The 19,612-nt window shown below is 43.7% G+C and overlaps 1 protein-coding gene across 3 annotated transcripts in view; it reads left to right on the top strand.

The window, feature by feature from the left end:
• fbxo38 (F-box protein 38) overlaps positions 1–19,612 on the top strand; it is a 61,324-nt gene that overhangs the window by 25,019 nt on the left and 16,693 nt on the right. For all 3 annotated transcript variants that reach the window (XR_008339461.1, XM_053428089.1, XM_053428088.1), the window contains exons 11-14: positions 7,506–7,701; positions 12,152–12,352; positions 12,463–12,618; positions 13,264–13,917. Coding sequence is in view for 2 of the 3 variants with exons in the window: in XM_053428089.1 (XP_053284064.1) it covers positions 7,506–7,701; positions 12,152–12,352; positions 12,463–12,618; positions 13,264–13,917 (1,207 nt within the window). In the remaining variant the exon portion in view is untranslated. The remainder of the gene's footprint in view (positions 1–7,505; positions 7,702–12,151; positions 12,353–12,462; positions 12,619–13,263; positions 13,918–19,612) is intronic.

The raw sequence follows: 19,612 nt of genomic DNA, 5'->3' as shown, positions 1-19,612 counted from the left end.
ATTTCATCATGGCAACTCCCAATGTGACTCAAGAGTGTGTATTGGGGCTGCACGAGATATAAAAAAATATCGTCATCGCAATATCTTGTGCGATATACAGCGCATCTGGAAAGTATTCACAGCACTTCACTTTTATCTTGTCTTATTCCAAAATGGATCAAATTCATTTTTTCCTCAAAAGTCTACACACAATACCCCATAATGACAGAATGAAAAAAAAAACTCACATGTACATAAGTATTCACAGCCTTTCTCAATACTTTGTTGAAGCACATTTGGCAGCAATTACAGCCTCAAGTCTTTTTGAGTATGATGCTACAAGCTAGGCACACCAACTTTTGGGCAGTTTTGCCCATCCTTCTTTGCAGGATCTCTCAAGCTCCATAAGGTTGGATGGGGAATGTCGTTGCTTAGGGTCGTTGACCTATTGGAAGAGAAACCTTCGCCCCAGTCTGAGGTCCAGAGCACTCTGGAGCAGGTTTTTGTCAAGGATGCCTCTGTACATTGCTGCATTCATCTTTCCCTCGATCCTGACAAGTCGCTAGTTCCTGCCACTGAAAAACATCCCCACAGCATGTTGCTGCCACCACCATGCTTCACTGTAGGGATGGTATTGGCCAGTTGATGAGCGTTGCCTGGTTTCCTCCAGACATGACGCTTGGCATTCAGGCCAAAGAGTTCAATCATTGCTTCATCAGACCAGAAACCTTTGTTTCTCATGGTCTGACAGTCCTTCAAGTGCCTTTTGGCAAACTCCAGGCGGGCTGTCATGTGCCTTTTAGTGAGGAGTGTCTTTCGTCTGCCAACTGTACCATACAGGTCTGATTGGTGGAGTGCTGCAGAGATGATTGTCCCTATGGAAGGTTCTCCTCTCTTTACAGTGCAATGCTGGAGCTCTGTCAGAGTGACCATTGGGTTCATGTTCACCTCCCTGACTAAGGATCTTATCCCCCAATCGCTCAGTTTGACCGGGCAGCCAGCTCTAGGAAGAGTCCTGGTGGTTCCAAACTTCTTCCATTTACGGATGATAGAGGCAACTGGGCTCATTGGGAGCTTCAGTGCCGCAGAAATTTTTCTATACCCTTCCCCAGATCTGTGCCTCGATACAATCCTGTCTCGGATGTCTACAGACAATTCCTTGGACTTCATGGCTTGGTTTGTGCTCTGACATGCACTGTCCACTGTGGGCCTTATATAGACAGGTGGGTGCTTTTACAAATCATTTCCAATCCATTGAATTTACCACAGGTGGACTCCAATCAAGTTGTACAAGCATCTCAAGGGTTATCAGTGGATACAGGATGCACCTGAATACTTACGTACATGGGATTTTTTCGTTTTGAATTTTCTTATAAAATTTTCAAAAATTTCTAAAACTTTTCACTTTGTCATTATAGGGTATGTTGTGTAGAATTGAGGAAAGAAAATGAATTTAATCAGTTTTGGAATAAGGCACATAATAAAATGTGGAAAAAGTAAAGCGCTGTGAATACTTTCTGGATGCACTGTACGTATCACAAAAGACCACCTTACTGAGATTAGTGGTGATTCATGCGCCATGCATTCACGCTCTGCATGTCAATTGGATTCTCGGGGGATCTCCTCCCAGACCTGGATCAGGGCATCTGTGAGCTCTTGCACAGTCTATGGTGGTACTTGGCGGCGACGAATGCACCGATACCTAATGTCCAATAGGTGCTCAATTGGATTTTAGGTCAGGGAAACGTGAGGGCATCGATGGCTTTGTCATCCAGGAACTGCATACAAACTCTAGCCACGTGAGGCCGGGCATTGTCCTGCTCCAGGAGGCCGGGCAGTGTCCTGCTCCAGGAGGAACCCATGGACCATTGCACCAACGTAATGTCTGACAATTGCTCAGTGAATTTCATCCTGGTACCTAACAGCCATCAGGGAACCATAGGCTATGACAGAAGTCTGTGTGGACCTCCGAATATATGCCTCCCCAGACCATCACTGACCCACTAACGAACCGCTCATGCTGGATGATGTCACAAACAGCATAACATTCACCATGGTGTCTTCGGACTCTTTCAAGTGTGTCACATGTTCTCAGTCTGAACCTGCTCTCATCTGACAAGAGAATGTTGCGCCAGTGGAGAATGCCAATCGAGCTTCACGGTGCTAGGCTGTGAGCACAGGTCCCATGAGTGTCGGGCCATCATGCCACGCTCAAGGATTCTGTTTCTGACACTTTGGTCAGATACATGCACAGCAGTAGCCTGCTGGAGTTTATTCTCTGGGCTCTGGCAGTGCTGCTCCTGTTCCTCCTTACACAACAGAGAAGATACTGGTCCTACAGCACTGTCCAGCTCTCCTCGAGAAGCAAACGGTCTCCTGGTACAATATCACCTTCATGCTCTTGATACCGTGCTTGGAGACCCAGGAATCCTTTTTGCGACCACAAGTATGGATGTGCCACCCCAAAGGAGCTGAACTACCTGTGCTACCTAATTTTGCTGCAGGTACCGCACCATGCTACCAGTAGTAAATGGTTTGTATTTATTTATTTTTCTAGATGACCTCATGACCGCACTCAAAGTGCTTTACAGTACAGTTTGCCATTCAGCCATTCACAGACGTGATACAGTGCATCTTTTAGAAGAACTTTTTTTCTTATGAGGGGCAATTCGGGCTTCAGCATATTGCCCAAAGACACTCGGCATGCAGATGAGGAAGACTGGGATCGAACTGCTGACCTTCTGGTTGGAGGACGACCGCTCTAACCCTAACCCTAACCCAGTAGTGGCAAGGACACTAGCCGAACACAAAACTAGAGAATAATCAGTCAGGAAGTGTAAGTACAGAGCAATTGTCTGTGGCCACCACATGCAAAACCATTTCCTTTTTGGTTGTTTTTGCCTCTCCATTGCAGCTGCTGTCACTTTAATTTGCACCAAAGCAGGTAATATTGATTTGCAATCACTTGTGCCTCCTAAGTGGACTGATTTAGAATTAACTGACTTGGTGTTATGCTGTAATATTGATTTGCAATCACTTGTGCCTCCTAAGTGGACCGATTTAGAATTAACTGACTTAAGTGTTCCCTTCACTTTTTGAGCAAATGCACCGTTTGTCTTCAAATAGGGGGGATGCGACATTAAAATATGGCATAAATGGGATTATCGTGCAAAAAAAAAGGCTCCCTGGCATGCTAACGCTAGTGCGCTCGCGATCTCTTTTTTTTAAGGTAGTGAAAAAAATGACTATAGTACATTGAAATGATATTAAACTACTCATCATTATTATAATTTAGCCTACAGATGATTCACAAGGCATTCTTGGTACCCCTTTGTTTGGGTCCTACCCCTACGCAAAACAAAGGGTAAGGGCTAATGGCTAGGGCCAAGGGGTGAAATGGAATTGGGCCTTAAAGTGAATTTTTATTTCTGGGTGAACTGTCACTTTAAGAGACCCCTGAAAAACTGATATGCAATGTAAACAAAAATACATGCATGCAGTGGTGACTGGAGAAGAGGGTATAGTATTTTTCTTTTAAAGCAGCCCATCCAACATGGGGTCAAGTGTGTGTGTGTATGATAAACAGTGACATTTAAGACTACACCAAAAATGGGCCAATAGTATTTGCAAAAATCTTCATATTATTTCTCATGGGGTAGTTTGAAAATATTTCTAATATAACTATGTAAATAATAGCACTGCATGTCATTTAAATAGTTGAAAAGGCACTTCCATTCAAAAGTGAATTTTGAATTTTATAGAGGTTATAGTTCATTCTATATTGTTATAGAAGGAGCAGAATCTCTGTCACCATCAGCATCATAGGTGAACTATTCCGTTAATCTCTCATCTTCGTCCGCTTATCCGGGGTCGGGTCGCGGGGGGAGCAGCTCAAGCAGGGGGCCCCAGACTTCCCTTTCCCGGGCCACATTGACCAACTCTGACGGGGGGATCCCGAGGCGTTCCCAGGCCAGTGTTGAGATATAATCTCTCCACCTAGTCCTTGGTCTTCCCCGAGGTCTCCTCCCCACTGGACGTGCCTGAAACACCTCCCAAGGAAGGCGCCCAGTGGGCATCCTTACCAGATGCCCGAACCACCTCAGCTGACTCCTTTCTAAGTACAGGAGCAGCGGCTCTAATCCGAGTTCCTCACGGATGGCTGAGCTTCTCACCCTATCCCTAAGGGAGACGCCAGCCACCCTTCTGAGAAAACTCATCTCGGCCGCTTGTACCCGCGATCTCGTCCTTTCGGTCATCACCCAGCCCTCATGACCATAGGTGAGGATAGGAACGAAGATCGACCGGTAGATCGAGAGCTTTGCCTTGCGGCTCAGCTCTCTTTTCGTTACAACGGTGCGGTAAAGCGAACGCAGTACCGCCCTCGCTGCTCCGATTCTCCGGCCAATCTCACGCTCCATAGTACCCTCACTCGCGAACAAGACCCCGAGGTACTTAAACTCCTTCAATTGGGCTAAGGACTCATTTCCTACCCGGAGTAAGCAATCCATCGGTTTCCTGCTAAGAGTCATGGCCTCAGATTTAGCGGTGCTGATCCTCATCCCAGCCGCTTCACACTCGGCCGCCAGCCGATCCAGTGAGTGCTGAAGGTCACAGGCCGATGATCCAATGAGGACCACGTCATGAGGACCACGTCATCTGCAAAAAGCAATCGGACGGCAAAAAGCAATCGGACGGCTTCCCTGACCACCGGTGTCCACCACGGTGTCCGAGGGTTACCGCCCCTTGAGGAGCCTAAGACCCTGAGGCCAGAGCTAGCCGCCGCAGCTTCAGCAATGGAGGCTTTGAACACCGCCCACTCCGGCTCAATGCCCCCAACCTCCACAGGAATGCCAGAAAAACTCCGCCGGAGGTGTGAGTTGAAGATACCTAGGACGGGGGCCTCCTCCAGACGTTCCCAGTTCACCCGCACTACTCGTTTGGGCTTACCAGGTCTATCCGGAAATTTCCCCCATTCCCTGATCCAACTCACAACCAGATGGTGGTCGGTTGACAGTTCCGCCCCTCTCTTTACCCGAGTGTCCAAAACATGCGGCCTCAGATCAGATGACACAAAATCGATCATTGATCTTCGGCCTAGGGTACTCTGGTACCAGGTACACTTATGAGCACCCTTATGTTCGAACATGGTGTTTGTTATGGATAATCCATGACTAGCACAGAAGTCCAATAACAAACGACCGCTCGGGTTCAGATCAGGGAGGCCGTTCCTCCCCACCACGCCTCTCCAGGTGTCTCCATCGTTGCCCACGTGGGCGTTGAAGTCACCCAGCAGAACTACGGAGTCCCCTACTGGAGCCCCATACAGGACTCCATTCAGGGTCTCCAAGAAGGCCGAGTACTCTGAACTGCTGTTTGGTGCATACGCACAAACAACAGTTAGAGTTTTCCCCCCTACAACCCTTAGGCGCAGGGAGGCGACCCTCTCGTCTACCGGGGTAAACTCCAACACCGCGGCGCTCAGCCGGGGATTTATGAGTATCCCCACACCCGCCCGGCGCCTCACGCCCTTGGCAACTCCGGAGAAAAATAGAGTCCAACCCTTATCCAGGAGTACGGTACCAGAGCTGAGACTGTGCGTGGAGGTAAGCCCCACCAGATCTAACTGATAGCGCTCCACCTCCCTCACAAGCTCCGGTTCCTTTCCCCACAGCGAGGTGACGTTCCACGTCCCCAGAGCCAGCTTCTGCCGCCCGGGTCTGGTCCGTCGAGACCCCTGATCTTCGCTGCCACCCATGTGGCTGCGCACCAGACCCCAACGGGTCTTCCCACAGGTGGTGGGCCCATGAGATGAAGAGAGGGGGGGGTGCCACGTAGTTTGTCCGGGCTCCGTGGCAAACCCGGCCACCAGGCGCTCGCCATCGAGCCCTCCGTCTGGGCCTAGCTCCAGACGGGGGCCCCGGGCTTCCTCCGGGCCGGGTCACATATCCTCTTTTTCCGATATTCATTGAGGCTTTTTTGAACCATTCTTAGTCTGGCCCCTCACCTGAGACCACTCAGCCATGAGAGACCCTACCAGGAGCACAAGGCTCCAGACAACACAGCCCTCAGGTTCACAGGGACACGCAAACCTCTCCACCACGATAAGGTGACGGTTCCAGGAGAGGATTTCTCCGTTAATGTGACTGAAAATTGTGGTTTGAGTCCATGACTACACCAATATGTCTGCCTTGATTTGTGGTTTTTTACTTAATAGAACCTGAATTATAAATGATCTTCCTTGTTCACGGAAACATTTTCTTGAGGTTTATCTTTGTTTAACTCAAGGATTTTCTGGCTCTCACGTGTCTAAAACAGCACTTAGATCCAGTAATACGAAGACAAAGATTCTGCCAGTGCTCTGTTTAAGTGGATATCATTCAAGACCTTAATGAGAATGCTCGGTGGTATAGTGTGGTCATATGTCCCCTTTGAAGACATTAAAACAGAAATGTTTCCACACAAAATTCAAGTTCAATCTACAACCTTCTGATTTACATTGAAGGCCTTTGTATTTAGATAAGATTAACACTGACTTTTATAGTTAACAAATAGAATGAGCCCGACAGTCTCCTCAGGAAACCACAATTAAATTGACTAGAGGGGGATTTTTATTTGGATATGCATCATATTGGACGCTTTCATAAATATCACTCCCTTTAACATTCCCTTTTTTTTCACTAGAGATCCACAAATTATGAACTCTGACCATGAGGTTATGTTTTCATTTGCATTTGTTTGAAATTAGTAAAAAAAAATAAAAACATGGACCACCATCACCATTATGCCGATGGCGGGTGGGTGAGGTTATTGAGTCCTTTAAAACACTTTTGGAGTTTCAGGGGTACACCATGTTTTAAGCCGAAATGTCTGTTGTGATCTACACGCAAACGCAGCTCCAGTGGAGGATATCAGAGGACATTTAGGCTAAACACATGGTTTAAATGACCTAGTTTCAACTTGAATTTGATGCAGATGACACCAAAGGAGCAGTATGGAGACATATTATATATTTTTCTTTTATTTAGATAGATGGATACTTTATTAATCCCGAGGGAAATTCAGATCATCCGTTTGAAGAATTGGTCACCTTTAATACAATTGTATTTGATTTAGCTGCAACGCTGTTAACCCCTAAAACTCTTTCACACATACCTCCGTCAGCAAGGTGTTAAGTAGATAATAAGTGAAATTTCATTTTTTGGTGAACTTTCCCTGTAACAGAGTGAAAGAAATAATTGTTGATCTGTCCCCAGATCCGTATCTGCACTAACATTACAAGTTCTTCTCTGACCCATGCGACTATTTTTGTGTTAATCCCTCCAGTAGTTTTTACATTATCCTTCTTACTAACAGAGATGAGGACAAACCAAGAGGAAAACATAACCTCCTTGGCAGAGGTAGCAACAATAGACAAAACAAATCAAAACAATTTCATGTGAATAATTGATGTGTGGCTCATACCTAAAACTGCTTAATAAGGTTGTTGCATCTGCTGATGCATAATAAATATTATGTGTGTATGTTAGGGATGTGCCAGAGTGGGCCTGAGTGCAGGAACTGGTATTGGCGTGTCCTCTGCATTGGTCAGCAACCAGAACTCCAGCAATGACAATGAGAACAACAACCACCACCACCACAATAATGAGGCCAACTTGCCCCCGGCCCCCCCACCGGTCAACAACAACCAAAGGCAGCAGCAGAACCAGCTTCAGCAGCATAATGGCAAGTTCCAACTGCATTGTTAGTCAGTGGAATAACAGCAATCAGAACACAGCAGCTGTGGCTTTCTCTTACAAATAGCTCACTCGTCTAAACTTATTAGTGAAGATGAAGTAAGAAAATGTGATGTCATTCATGTACACTGACTGTTGTAACATCACATCACAAACACATCACTCTGTTATTGTTCAGTCACGAAAAAGATGTGTCAGCAAATTCAGAGAGCATGTTAATATTCAGATAAACAAACAGGGACAGGATATTATCTGCTTGGTTAAAGTATGTAAAGAATTTTAACCCTTTTTTGTTGATTACAAAAAACTCAAAGGCTCTCTTTTGAAGCTAAAAAAGTTAATTTATTGACACATCATGGTCATGTGTACCTCAAAAAATTTACTTTTCTTCATCTAGCCTTTGTCAGGGAGTTAAACAGATCACCTTAAACAATGGTTCATTTCTGTAGTGCTATGCAGCCAATAGGAAACTGCCAATCAGACATGGAGTTGTGGCCTAAAGGATGTGGACACATAAAAACAGCTAATGTGATGATTAGCTCCACATGTTCATCACAAAATCATCAAAGCATAATATAAACAATGACTGGTTAGAATTATAAATTTTTTTATCAAAAAACAATATAATACATGTGAACAATGACTTTGGCAGCAAAACACAAATAAAAGTTAACAAATATTTATAGAAGAAATCTAGCTCATTTAAGCCTGGGTATTTTGTAGCCTGTAATTTATGGAGCTTCCTTTAGTTAAAGTTTGCTTTGTCACCTTTTCAGATAGAAACAGGGACGAGGTCAATGCCAAATACTTGTATGGCATATTTGTGTTCTGCTAGTCTGGAACTTTTTTTTATTCCTGATGGGGGAAAAAAAACATGGCAAATAGAACATTCTAGACTGTAGATTACAAATGTTGCTTTGTAGTTTAGGTAATGATATATGGTGAATTCCTTTTGAGTTGTACATTACATAATAGCAAGGGCGGGGCTGCCCAGCTCTCACAGCAGGTGATCTCAGGGGAGACATGGCCTCATGTGCAGGAGCTCTTGCCGACCGTCCTCGGCTTGTTGAAAATAAAGATGCCAGAAGTGAGATCTGGAAGAACTTCGGATACGAAGCAGACTGTGAAGGAAAGCCCATCAACACACAGAGACCCATCTGTAAAACATGCTTCAAATCCACTCAGGCAAAGGGAGGCAACACGTAAAATATGGCTAAGCACCTCTCAGACAGACACCCCGAACTTTTCAGAGAGTTCAAAGAACGACAGATTAGCAAATGTGATTATAAACATGAACACCCCCAAGCTCACCCATATACAGCCTAACACGAGTAGCCTTAGCCTTGTTTAGTGACAGGATTTTCCCCATCACAGAATTTTGACGATGTGTTGTACAATGATCATAATGCAGTGTGGTTAACGCAGTTTTAACGTCTGCCACTCCCCCTGCCCTGGAGCGGACTGTTGACAGGGTGAGGGGGCGTGGCGGCGTTCTGAGGGACGTGGCGGCGTTCTGAGGGACAGCTGGCAAGTCAGGGTTGAGAAGTGCAATACAGTGGGCCATAGATTCAACTTTATTTTTATTGCACAGTACAAGTACTTATACAAAGAAATACAGTTTAGCATCTAACCAGAAGTGCGAAAAAAAGGCAGTAAAGGGCAGAGTATTGTGCGTATGGTGCAGCAGTAGAAATTCACCAGAATCTGAGGAGACAGGTGGGCCTTCTTCAGTCTCCTGAGGAAGAAGAGTCGCTGGTGTGATTTCTTGACCAGGGTTGAGGTGTTGAGGGTCCAAGAGAGGTCCTCAGAGATGTGGACACCCAGGAGCTTGAAGCTGGTGACACGCTCAACCTCCGTCCAGTTGATATGGATGGGTGTGTGTGTGCCATCTTTCTTCCTGAAGTCCACAATGAGCTCTTTGGTCTTCTTGGTGTTGAGAGCCCGGTTGTTGTCGGCGCACCACTCCGCGAGATGCTGGACCTCTTCTCTGTAGGCCGACTCATCGTTGTTGCTGATGAGGCCAATCACCGTTGTATCGTCTGCAAACTTGACAATGGTGTTAGAACCATGTACAGGTGTGCAGTCATAGGTGAAGAGGGAGTAGAGGAGAGGAATCAGCACACAGCCCTGTGGCATGCCGGTGTTCAGGATGAGGGTTGAGGAGGTGTGATTCTCTAACCTAACAGACTGGGGTCTGTTGGATAGTAAGTCCAGTATCCAGTTGATTCCTAGGTCACCGATAGTCCATTATATTACATTACATTTCATTTAGCTGAAGTCTTTATCCAAAGCAAATTACAATAAAGACCGGCGCATGGTTCTGCAACTGCACCTGCAACTTTTCAAGCAGTTGTGTCGATGGACTCGTTCTAATTTATGGTTCTCCAAGGGTTGCGCGTGTTGCAAAGCAATTCACCGCCAGAACACTAGGTGGAGTAACGTTTTTTGTCGAAGACGAACTTAGAGACGCCTTCTTTGTGTGTGGCAGTCATCGTCGACTGTTTATTACTTTATTACTTATTCTAGAGGACAAATTTGTCCCTGATCTTTCTCCACAGCTCCATACCTTCATCGACCTGCAAACCGACGTTAGCCGAGTCCTTCCAGGAATTGCAGGCCATCTGCGTGTCCTTGTATTCCGTCAATGACGGGTTATACAAGTGGTCATACTTTCGGACCTCTTCTGCCAAACGCTCTTCTATTTGGTCCATATTTGTTCTTCTAAATCTTCCGTGGTGTCTGCCGGTATTATGAGGCATGAAACCGGTAATGTGACTCCGGAAAGGATGTAGTTAGCGGACCAATCACAGCCTTGCGGGCTGCGTGAGGCTTGCGTAACTTTGTCGTATAGTTAAAAAAATTGGGCAACGCACGAAAGGGGCTCTTGAGCCCCTTCTTGCATGTCTCTGAAAACACAGAAGCATGCGCGGTCCTTAAGTGCATCAACCCCGAGGGTTCAAACCAAGAACAACAAGAATCAAGAAAGTTAAATTTCTTGCTATAAGTAAGTGCCATTTAAGTGCTACTAAATTTTTTTTTTAATATATTATATTTTAAGACATTGATGCGGGCCAATTAAAAATGGATGGCGGACCGCAGTTTGGACACCCCTGGTCTAGATGTTTGGCCCTTGTGCATGCTATATGGAGCATATAGTTACTGTAGCCCTGTGCCTGGAAATGTGTTTGTCACACATTCTGCATGTTTGTTGAAACTGGCCAAAAGGCAAATTGTCTTTAAGCAACTGTGGATGGAAGCAGTTGGCATGTAGTATTGTATTTCTGTCTGAAGGTTTCATAAATATACATGTATGCCCTTGATTGACTTTGAAAATGGTTACTTCTAAGAGAAATGAAAAAATATCGTTTTTTGTCACAACACACAGTACAGAAGCAGAAAACATTAAACAGATAACAAACCAAAATTAGTTTATTTTGGTTTATTATCAAAATAAAACAAATTTTATTGGTTTATGATTGTAATGATTGTAATGATACCCCATTATTGGGGTATCAATAAAACGTTACGCAAGATCTCCCCGACCCACCATTGTTCCGTTTCAGGAGATGCTCAACAATGCAGGATAAACTGGTACAAAGCCATCTTAAACCTACCACCCAACAAACTGGTCGGGCCCAAATCTTCAGGGTCCTACAAATGTAACCACTGCAACCACCACATAAATGTCAAGCAGACAAATACATTTATGGACTGTACAACTCTAAAGGAATTCAACATCAATCATTATATTAACTGTATAACAACATTTGCAATCTACAGATTAAATTGTCCTAGTTGCCAAGTTTTATCCTCGGGAGAACAAAAAAACATCTCCAGGACAGACTAGCAGAATTTTGGCATTGACCACATCCCTGTTTACATCCGAAAAGGTAACCGAAACACTTGACTAAACAGGAAGATTTTGGGATCCATAAATGACATGCTACAAAATACCCAGGCTTAAAGGTCCAGTGTGAAAGATTTTTATGTGAAAGGGATCTAGTGGCAGAAATTGAATATAAAATAATCCTAGTAGTGTTTCATCATAATTCATTGTTTTTATAGGGATTTTAATATTTTGTGATCAACATGAGCTAAACATTACCATATCCTGGATTTTTTATTTGCCCACTCCCTTAAGGCCACATTCCATGTCTGAGTGGCAGTTTTCTATTTGCTGAATCGCAAAATGGAACCATTGTTTAAGGTAATCTGTTTGACTCCCTGACGAAACACTAGATGCCGAAAAGCGCAGAAACTTTTTTTATTTATTTTTTTACATGAAAGGCATTTTAATAGCTATAAAGATAGAGCCTTGCAGTTCTGTGTAATTTTGTATCCACATGTATCCAGGTCCAAAGATCACCTCAAGCTAACTCAGTTTCCAAGTGCTCTCTCTTAGAGTTCTCAAAAAAATAAGATTTTTGTTTGTTTCACAGCTCCGGTTGAAGTAAATGGTATGGAAGATGAGGAAGAAGAAGAGGAAGAGGAGATGATCTTGGAGGAAGACAACATGGAGGCTGAACCACCGATAGAGGTGAAAGTAGAAGAAGGGGGGGTGATAGTGGACGAGGCTGACGTAGCTCCAGGGAACAGTTTTCCTGCTGGAACACGGCAACCTCTTGATGAAGAGCAAGCAGGTTTGGTACTGCTTTTTGTTCAGAATAATTAGATGTTAAAATAATTTTTGTGTTCTACACTTTTCATCACCATTTTATCAATAAGAAACTGATGTCCTTTGCCCATCCAGGTCCCAGTGGTTTAGTCCAGCATTGCAGAACGACTGGTGCTGTTGTTCCAAAGCCCCAGCTGGTCATCTCAGACTCCGACAGTGAGGAAGAGGAAGGTCTTGTTTCAAGGCTGATGCCAGGTTCCTGTTTGCAGCAGCCAGCATCCTTTACAGAAGGTGTCATTACAATATAGAACAAACCAGTTACTCACAAATGTAGCCAGGTGTCCATCCAATTGTAGTGCAAAATGAAAACAAATTTAAAGAAATCCACAAAATGCTAATGAATGCGTTTCCATCCACTAATGTAAATTTGGTTTATTATTATTATTTATTATTTCTAACAGATGGGAAAGGTATTTCTCAATTCACTGCCTTGAAACTACTGCAGAAGATGATGAGTTGATTAAAAGAGCTGCAGTCAATGCTGAGACAATGAAAAAACATCTGGAGATGATGGAAATTTTTGTTTAATATATTGATGTAAGGAAGGTTCCACTCTCGTCATTGCTCCACACACATCTGAAGTTTTCTCCCTTTGTGCTTCAGAGCTGTCCGCTTATTCTTTTAAATAGTTTTTTATCAACAACAATGCTTACACCTCAGCCAAATGCAGATCTTCTCTTGTGACATAGTGAGTTTCAATGTTTGCTCTCAGGTTTCTTTAATGTGCAAATTGTAACTGCATCAGCTGCAGCTGAAAAGAGATCATATAAGTTTCAAAGTTAAATTTACTATGATGAGCTATTTCTGGACAATAAATAAATTGTGGTGGCCTTACCAGATTAACATAAGTGTTTCTGTGTTACTGCTTGTTTTCAGGTAAAGGAAAGACTCCTCTGCGGCGAAGCAACAATGTGTCTATATCAGTGTCTGTGGACAGGAAAAAGGTTCATGTGTCAGACAGCAGCTGTGAGAAGAGCTGTCAGGTGACCAGTGAGCAGATCAAGGCAGATATGAAGGCTGCAGCTGATAACAGCAGGAGGACAAGCAGTAAGGGAATCACTACAGAGTCCCGGGAGACCACTCCAAGGGCTGACAGTTGGACAGAACAGAGCTCTGGAAGTACTGGGGCAGCAGCAAGGACTGAGCTGAGGCAAGTGACTGAATCTGTGGTCAGAAATGGAGCTGGAGCGGCCACATCCAGGCAGGTGGATAGATGTGGGAGGGTGGTTGTGGGGATGAGCCATAGAACAATTACAACCACTGAAAACCCCTCTGGAGCACTGACCGGGAGCACAAGGGATTCTGGGATCCGACTGAGCTCTAGTTCTGCCAGTTTAGAGCCAAGAGGTGCTGCTGTAGACCACGCTTCTAGGAGACCAGCACTGGTTGGAAAGCGAGAAAGCCAACATGTTCCTGATACTGGTTCAGGTTCAAAACATGCTCCTGCCAGAGACGAGGACTTTGTTCCTAGAAGACCTTTGACCCGTTCTTGCACACGTATGTCCTCTGTACCCCTGGTACCTGAGACAGGTAAGACTGAAGTTACAAACACAGAACACACTTGATGTGTGCACTGACATGAGTTAAATGAATGTATCATGTTTAGTTGCAAGGGTTTGGGCTTGTGCTTCCATATCAGTGCACATGAGGCCCATTCCAGTGTTCACTAATTCTTGTGTGCAGCCATCCAATTAATTGATTTCTTAATTCCCCTCAGCTGTATGTTAAGTCTCTAAGAGGGTAAGAGATTACTTCAGACACATGTTAATATGTAACCCACTTTTTAAAGATTGCTAAAAAAAGTTTTTACCATCTAGGGGAGACCTGGACTTAACTTGCCGTAGACTCATCAGTCTTCATAACCTCAAGAAAAAGGCAGTGGCACAGTTTCAAAATTAGTTGAAAAAACAGTTTTGTTACTTTTGAGTTGAGAAATGCAAAGTGGTCACTAATCCTTCATAACTACCCTATGCAGGTCAATAAAACCAAACAAATGACAAATTTCATTAAAAAAAAGCTCCTTTCTCTTTGTGGGAATGTTGGAAGAAAGGCCCAGGTTAGGGTTAGGGTTAGTTTTAAAGAGAAGTAGTTCAGAAAAATGACCTAGGAACACCTCCCCAACCAATCTAACATCCCAATCCATCCCCTAGACCAGGGGTCACTAACAAGCGGACCCAGAAGCCGTCCCAGATGGACCCAGACTTACAGCCAATACAGAAGGTTATGATTTTAAACCTGACGGGGCGCTTCTATTTGTAACCGTTGCAGCTTTTGTAGTCTTTACAGTAGTGGTTTAGTGGATGAGGAAACGCACAGACCAATTGCATGCGAGTTAAGCCATCCCACGTGATACTACTCAGCCAATGAAGTCTGTACATTCCAGGCTGTTAACATTGCGACTCTACAGTGTAGACAGATGAGAGAGTTAGAGGCGAGTTACACATGAAAAGAAAGAAAAAGAAAGATAGCAATACAGGTAGAGAAAACAAAGGGAGAGAGACAGACGACTGAGCCGGAGAAAGTTGAGAAACAGAGGAGTGAGACGAACAAAGTTTAGAAACAGAGGAGAGACACAGAGAAAATTAGAGAAATGGAGGAGTGAGATGGAGAAAGTGGAGAAACAGGAGTGAGACTGAGAAAGGGAGAGAAACGGGAGTGAGACGGAGAAAGTTGAGAAACAGAGTGAGTCGGAAATGGGAGAGAAACAGAGGAGTGAGAGAGAAAGTTGAGAAACGGAGGAGTGAGACGGAGAAAAACAGGATTGAGACAGAGAAAGTTGAGAAACGGAGAAAGGGAGAGAAACAGAGGAGTAAGACGGAGAAAGGGAGAGAAACAGAGGAGTAAGACGGAGAAAGGGACAGAAACAGAGGAGTGAGACGGAGAAACAGGAGTGAGACTAGGGCTGCTCGATTATGGGAAAAATCATAATCACGATTACTTTGGACTATATCAAAATCACGATTATTCAAACGATTGTTAATATGTTCCCTTATTTTGAAGTCTATACTTTATTTTTTTAATCACTTCCGGTTCCGGTAAACACCGAGGACGGCTGCGTGTCTTATTCCTCTGTGAAACCAGGATATCGGTGCCCGGTTATTCAAACCCTTAATGATGGCAACCCTAACACTCTATGACCGACTGACCGGCGCGGAGAAATGCGGGTCCGGTCTGACCGGTCTGAACAGCCAGGCGGGAGCGCGCTTGAGAAAAGCGGTGCGCAGCGCGGCCGCTACATGGTGTGCTGCTGCCCTCCCTGCTTTTCCACTCGCGCTGTTTTTTTCACCGCCGCTGAATGCTTTGGGGGAAGGACTGAATTGCGCATGCGCGTCTCTTTCGAAAGAAATGCCAAATAATCGTTTGGAGATCGTTTGACCCCATAATCGTAATCACGATTAAATTTCGATTAATCGAGCAGCCCTAAGTGAGACGGAAAAAGGGAGAGAAACAGATGAAAAAAGTGGGAATGGGATATAAGAGGGGAAGAAAGTGATTCTAAAACTATTCAATTGTTAAGATGTGTTGAGATTTATTGTCTGTAACATTCTTTGAGACTTTCGAGTCAAGATGTGAAACAGAAAAATTTAAATTATAGCTTTTGCTCCCTTTATTTAATTTTTCTGAAGTTAAGCCCTTTATTTGAACATGCAGCTCTACTTTTATTTAGTTATGAGAGAACATTATACATATCTGCAATCATACATATATGTTTCGTGACAATAAATATTGTCAATAGGAAGATGCAGTTCAATAAGAGAAAGCAGCTCAACAGGAACGTTTTTGGTGCATCCTATATAGGCAAAATGCTAAATGCTTTATCACCCCTATTTTACTATACGATATAAACATATTTGAAAGGTTTCATGATGATTTAACAAATATTTAAAGAGTTATGGCAATTTTTCTCGTAGCCCTGCCCTTGGCAAAGATTTAAGGTTAATAACGGCAGTAGTTGTGATAATTTATAATAGAAATGTGATTCTCAGTCTCACAATGCTTTATACTGAACTTGATTGATTGAAAAAGGAGATGTGACGTTACTGTTTTTAAATTTATGCAAATAAGCAAAAATCCATCATGGCAGACAGTTTTGGTCCAAGAGGCTCTGAGGTGGACACATTGAGGTGGACTTATGTGTGAAATTATAAGTCAATCGGAAAAACTGTGTGAGGGGCATGGCCTGTCGTATTTGGGCTTAAGTTTCTTTGGCCTTACTTGTACTTGTACTTCCAACAATCAATTCAGCACTTTAGATTTTAGTTTGTTGTATCCCCTAGAGCAGGGGTGTCCAAACTATGGCCCACAGGCCATCAGCGGCCCGCCATCCATTTTAAATTGGCCCGCCTCAAAAAAAAAAATATATATATATAATTTTTTTTTTTTTATTGAAACTAACAATTTAGTAGCACTTAAATGGCACTTACTCATAGCACTTTGTAGTTTTGTTCTATTTTTGAAGAAATTGTACTTTCTTGATTCTTGTTGTTCTGGATTTGTACCCTTGGGTAAACTTGAATGGACTTATTATAAGTTGCTTTGGATAAAAGCGTCAGCTAAATTTAATGTAATGTAATGGACCATGGCCCACTGTATTGTACTTCTCAGTTTAGACGCTAGGTGGTGCCCAACTCACCCCTGACCTGCCAGCTGTCCCTCAGAACGCCGCCAGTGAGATTCGCCTAAAACGCCTGTCTGAGGAATAGCCAAATTAAATTGAAAGCTGTTCTTGAACCATTTGGAGTACATGCATGATCTTGGTCTCTAAGTGCTACTGGCATTGAGCAATAGCAGTTGGCACACAGTGAGGTAGAAGGTTTTTATTTCCGCCTGAATATTTTTTTATAAACAGATGCCTGCAGATGACTCTAGCTGGGACTTATGAGCTGGAAAATACAATAGGACCCTAGCATGAAGCCTTGACTAGCCCAAGTTCAAATTTGATAAATATTTACCACAGAAACTGAATATTTGACAGATTTTTTCCTTAGCACATGTCTAGGCATTTTCCACAAAGGCCATTTGGAGACTCCAAAAGACCCTTTGTAACCATGGCAACCAACCAGCCTAAAACAGCTAATTTTCAACTCAAAATCATAATTTTATAATCATATTTTATAATATAAGGAGCCAAAACTGTTCATATGTTTTTAAAATGTATACAAAAACACATCCATATTTTTAGCAACATGCAGCAGTCACGAAGGGAACGAAACACTGACGCAAGATGCTCTGGGACCAGCTGGACACTTTTGCGCAGTGATTTGCGTGGTGTCTCCTTTTTTCCCCACCGTCAAATAGCACATCATTATTTTGGAAATTTCATTGGCTAAACGATACGCTAGTCATCAGAACAATCGGTTGCAATTGGCTCAGCCTTTACCCAATCGCCTGCTTTCAGGTCTTGCAAAGCAGGTGGGGGGAGTGCTGCTTTCACCTGCTTTTGCAGAGCATTCTCTCATTCCACTGCACCGGTAGACTGGGGCTGATAAGAACAGTGATGTTATATAAGAAAAACAATATATTGATAAATGTCTGCCATGATTTGGTTTGCAAATCCTGTTCCACTGTCACTGCTGATCAACCTAGGAATTCCCATCTGGGAATGATTTCTCTCAATAACATTTTTGCAACCGTTAGGAAAGGCTTCAATCCACTTGCTGAACAATCAACGGGCAATATTTCTTTCCTTCTGAGGGAGTTAATTCAATGTAATCCAATTTTAATTGCTACACAAATTACACATTGCTACCCTTTTGTGTACCATCAGCTGTTTTCAGCTATGCACATTCCCCCGTTGTCCATGTGATGAACAAGCTTCCCTTTTATCACAGAAACAGACTTGGTAGCAAAATGGTGTCCAGTAGCGAGGAAACAAAAACATGGTGAACGATAGGTTTACTAGATGAAATGAGAAAAGGTCCGTGTTACTGTAGTGCACCAAAATCATGAATACCACCAAATGTATATCTGGAATCGGTGTAAATGTTAACACATTTGTTCTTAGATAACTTGCATGCTTCTGTGAGGGCTACTAGCTCAACCCTTGTTCAGAAATATGTGAAGGGAGTCAACAAAATACTAAAAGTCAACATTTTGCAATGGGGTGTCAGTCAAGTCAGGTCCGGAGGAATTGAACAACTACATTGAATGATTGAATCAACGCTCCACCAAGTTTCAAGGCATTCAAAAATATATTAAACGCAAACAAAATTACAGTGGCACTATTTGGGAAAATAGGGACAGAGGTCCTATAGCTAAGGTAGACTCAAGAGCCTGATAATGTCTCGTATGACGAGCTGACTTTAACACAAATTTAGAACACACAGCTGTCCTCAGTAACATTGATCTCTTTCCTAAGTGTACAGACACTGTGAAATTGATCAAACAGTGTGGGCTGAAAGCCCCCTGGGTGCGAACTCCCTTCTCCCTTCTGTCTTCTGAGTGATGGGCATATTGAAATACAAAAACTCTTGGAGGGAATGACGACGTGCTAGACTTTCTTACAGAGGGCACCACAACACTGATGCCTCTTGTTCAAACCAGGTTAATAAGGGTCAAAGCGTGTAGGCCAAATTATAAAATACAACATTTGGAAGAGACAGGCCACCAGACTGGATAATTTCTCCCGGAACACATAAGATAGGTGGACTGCCAGGAAACGGGGAACGATTGGCACATCTGCTCGCCGTGGGCGGGACGGCTAAGATGCCTTATTCTTCTGTCTGGCCTGCTGACTGGGAGCTGGGCCTGGTTGAGCGGCCTGGGTTGACGGGGAATGGAAGTTTTTATTTTAAGTGGGTTTGAAGTCAGGAGGGCCGGTGGTGCTCGCGTCAGGTAGAAAGCAGAGAGGATGCTCCTAGAGGCAACTTGAGCGAAAGTCAGCCTGTGTTCTGTCAGCTTTGAGCCAAGCCGCAAATCATCCTTAAATGAAGATAACTGGTCCGCCTCATTGTCCCCGGGCCCCCGGACCTAAACTTGTCAGCGTGCTGCAAGTAGATGCACTGTATGAATGTGTGTGTGAATGGGTGAATGTGAAACTGTAATGTAAAGCGCTTTGAGTGGTCATCAAGACTAGAAAAGCGCTATATATATACAAATCCATTTACCATTTAAAGGTCTAGAAGGTTGATAACATCAACTGGCGCTATGCATTAATTAGTGCGGCAGAACTTAACTTGTCGTATGTTCTTAAATAGGAGGCGTTTAGTTTAAAAAGGCATAGAGG

Source organism: Pleuronectes platessa, chromosome 8 (genome assembly GCF_947347685.1).
Source record: "Pleuronectes platessa chromosome 8, fPlePla1.1, whole genome shotgun sequence".
Lineage (NCBI taxonomy): Eukaryota > Metazoa > Chordata > Actinopteri > Pleuronectiformes > Pleuronectidae > Pleuronectes > Pleuronectes platessa.
The sequence above is the reverse complement of the archived record's forward strand: the minus strand, read 5'-3'. Positions and strand labels throughout refer to the sequence as shown.